Here is a 2,870-nt window from a genome sequence, read left to right as displayed (position 1 = left end):
TAGGAACTAGAAAGTCAGATGAATAGAGACATCTTCTATAAAAATCATTCAGATAAAACAACAAATAAAACCCGTTATTATTGATTATGACTTTGTCCACTTTGACATTAAACCGATAGGAGAACACTATCTTCCATGCAAGGAACTGGACAACATCTCACAACAATGTGGGCACAACAATGATCATTGTTATAACTTAAAAGGCCCATTTAAAAGTAAGGAACTGGAATACTTTAACATTAAAAACTACATAGATCACAAAGTAGATAACAATACTACAAAGAAATATAAAAATCATTCAGTAAAAACAAAAAATAAAACTCATTCTTCATAATGTCTACTTTGACATTAATTAGATAATAGAATCCTATCTCAACGCATCACAAGTACATAAAATAGTCCAAAGAAAAATAATCAATCAGAAAAAAAAAAAAAAAAACTCAAGGAAAAAGAACTACAAATTCTGGGTACACCTGTTGACACAGCCAAATGAAATCAAACTTTTGGGTCGGACATTTACCCAGTGACCCATAAATGCGCGCATTTCTTCCTCATAGGCGAATGTGTCAGTGTTGTTTCCAGTTACTGCCCTTCGTTCCTCAAACGATTTGTATTGATCCATTAGTTTGTCCATTTCATCCTGACATTGAGAACCTCTGCACTCATGGCCAGCTTTGCACATCTCAGAAGAAATCTTTTCCCAGAGCGCTTTGTGGCGGTAGTTTTGACTTTCAAACTGGGCACTGTATTCTGTTCGCAAGTCGATAAGGCAAAGTGTTGCCTGGTCATTAAAGGTTATATCCTGCAAAACAAATTAAATGTGATTCAGTGGCAATATATGGAACAATAAGGCATTGATAGCAAATGAATGTAACTATCAACACTTGAGAGAGGCAAGTGTTAAATGTTGGGCACTCAACCCATTACCTTAGTACCTGGCTTTTTGGATCCCTTCAGCTTTTCTTTTTTTCTAAGGGGTGTGGAGATTACTCCTACATTAGGAGATGCAATACGTTTCCCAAATATGTTGGGAGTACCTTTTAGCAAAGCAACATCAAATCGGTGGGGCCATACGCTTTGGGCCTTTGTCTTTTCTGTTCTGAGTCGGTCCCCAAGGGATTTCCATCTCGTTTGGCAGCCTCCAGCAAAGACTTCAATGTTGTGGATAGTTCTCAAATCTTCGGAAACCTCCCGCCATACTTTCTGTGATGCTTTAAATTTTCCATCAACCATTCTCATTTTAAGGCAGGTTAAGAAAATTTCAGTTTCCTTGCGTGTTCTCAAAGGGGCTAGAACATGGTTCGTATCCTTTGACTTGTTCTCTTCATCAACATATTCATATTCCTCATCTTCATCTTCTTCATCAGATTGTGGAAGGTAGTTCGATCCTTCAGAAGTGTGCTTCGGTGTGCTGGTGGCTCTCAATTTATCCATAAATGAAGGCAAATCATTTGCTGTACCACTTTCCTAAAAATTAAATGGGAAAGTTAGACAGGGTATATATTTTAAAAGCCTGTGAAAACACAATCAAAGTGCCTACTTCACACACCACTTGAAGGTCGTCATAAATAGCATTTGATTCCCAGGAGTCCTCTAAAATGATGGGCTCCTAGACATGGCAAGAAAGTACAGGGAAATAAAGGGTCATGACAAAATTGACAATATACTTCAGAAAATGCAAAGAAAAATACATACTTTCAATGATGAATGCATGGTGTATGATGCATCCAGCACCGTTGCTTTGCTTGATGGCAACTTTTCAGCAACAGCACGGACCTCTTGTGTGTTTGTTGCACTCATAGGAAGGTGCTTGCACTTCACTGGTTCGTTCATGTAAAGTATCGGGTTGTTGCTAGATTGAGAATACTTGACAAATTTGGCAGCGTGTTCAGAAGACGCAAACTGTTTGTAAACATTAAATAATCCTTTGATTAGAAAGAAACACATTGAGAGTTAAGCAGTAAAAATATGAACCTGACCTCAACAATGCAGGTGTTTTCCAACACTTCCATATCTTTTATATGAGTACCAAGTAGACCAGCTTTAACAACATATCCCATCAAATACTGTTGAAGGTATTCCTGAAAAATGAAAGGATTAACAACAAATATAATGTATTAAACTTATAACAATGTAAGCACAAAAAAGACACTCATAAAAATAACTTACTGAGAAGATCTGACAGTCAAAATCAAACAATTTAACTTTAGAAGAAAACTCAACTTTCTCCAGCATATGTGTGAGCGTAAGATGGGAGGAATCATATCTGAGCCCTGCACTCACCACAAGGCTTGCTGACTCAGCGTTGTTGAACTGCAAACAGCAGAGAGCATAATCACGGATAATTTACCTCTGAAAGTTGGCCTATGTTAACATGTGGTTATTGTAAGTACCTCAATGACAGCTGAGCACAAGTCTCTATCATGGGAAACAATAGTAAACTCAATCCCTTCCCCAATATTCTTTAGCTGTTTGGCAACAGAAAGTTTGAAGTACTCCTAAGTAACAAGGAATGAAATGGCATTAAAGTAATGTTAGCTGGTACAAACATATTTCATTGTAATTAAAGAAAGATACATCCTTTGAAGGAGGCCTTTGGCAGGTCATTTACAATAACTTTTCTGGACCAAGTATGAGGGTGGTTGTCAGTGTCCATTTCCCTGCTGTTACTAGCAGCTAGGGGAAGCGGCTTGCAAACCAAAGGCTTGTCCAAATATGTAACAGGGTTTTCACCAGCTGCTTCCACAAACCGTTTTGCATGGTTACATGATTTAAACTGGTTGGAAAAATTGGATAAAACTCTGATGAGACAGAGAAACACATTGATATTTATGCATAGGAACTAGAAAGTCAGATGAATAGAGACATCT

The 2,870-nt window shown here is 37.6% G+C and overlaps 1 protein-coding gene across 1 annotated transcript in view; it reads right to left on the bottom strand.

The window, feature by feature from the left end:
* Positions 1 to 6: 6 nt before the first annotated feature.
* The window catches only part of LOC113212741 (uncharacterized), a 15,298-nt gene continuing 12,434 nt past the window's right edge, over positions 7 to 2,870 (bottom strand). The window contains exons 4-11 of the mRNA XM_026431549.2: positions 2,612 to 2,776; positions 2,394 to 2,498; positions 2,170 to 2,313; positions 1,980 to 2,081; positions 1,696 to 1,902; positions 1,541 to 1,609; positions 936 to 1,467; positions 7 to 802 (exon numbers count right to left, since the gene is read on the bottom strand). Coding sequence (XP_026287334.2) covers positions 789 to 802; positions 936 to 1,467; positions 1,541 to 1,609; positions 1,696 to 1,902; positions 1,980 to 2,081; positions 2,170 to 2,313; positions 2,394 to 2,498; positions 2,612 to 2,776 — 1,338 coding nt within the window. The 3' untranslated portion in view covers positions 7 to 788. The remainder of the gene's footprint in view (positions 803 to 935; positions 1,468 to 1,540; positions 1,610 to 1,695; positions 1,903 to 1,979; positions 2,082 to 2,169; positions 2,314 to 2,393; positions 2,499 to 2,611; positions 2,777 to 2,870) is intronic.

This window comes from Frankliniella occidentalis, unplaced genomic scaffold (genome assembly GCF_000697945.3).
Source record: "Frankliniella occidentalis isolate FOCC.00 unplaced genomic scaffold, Focc_3.1 Scaffold53, whole genome shotgun sequence".
Taxonomy (NCBI): Eukaryota; Metazoa; Arthropoda; class Insecta; order Thysanoptera; family Thripidae; genus Frankliniella; species Frankliniella occidentalis.
This window is presented reverse-complemented; position numbering and strand designations above follow the sequence as displayed.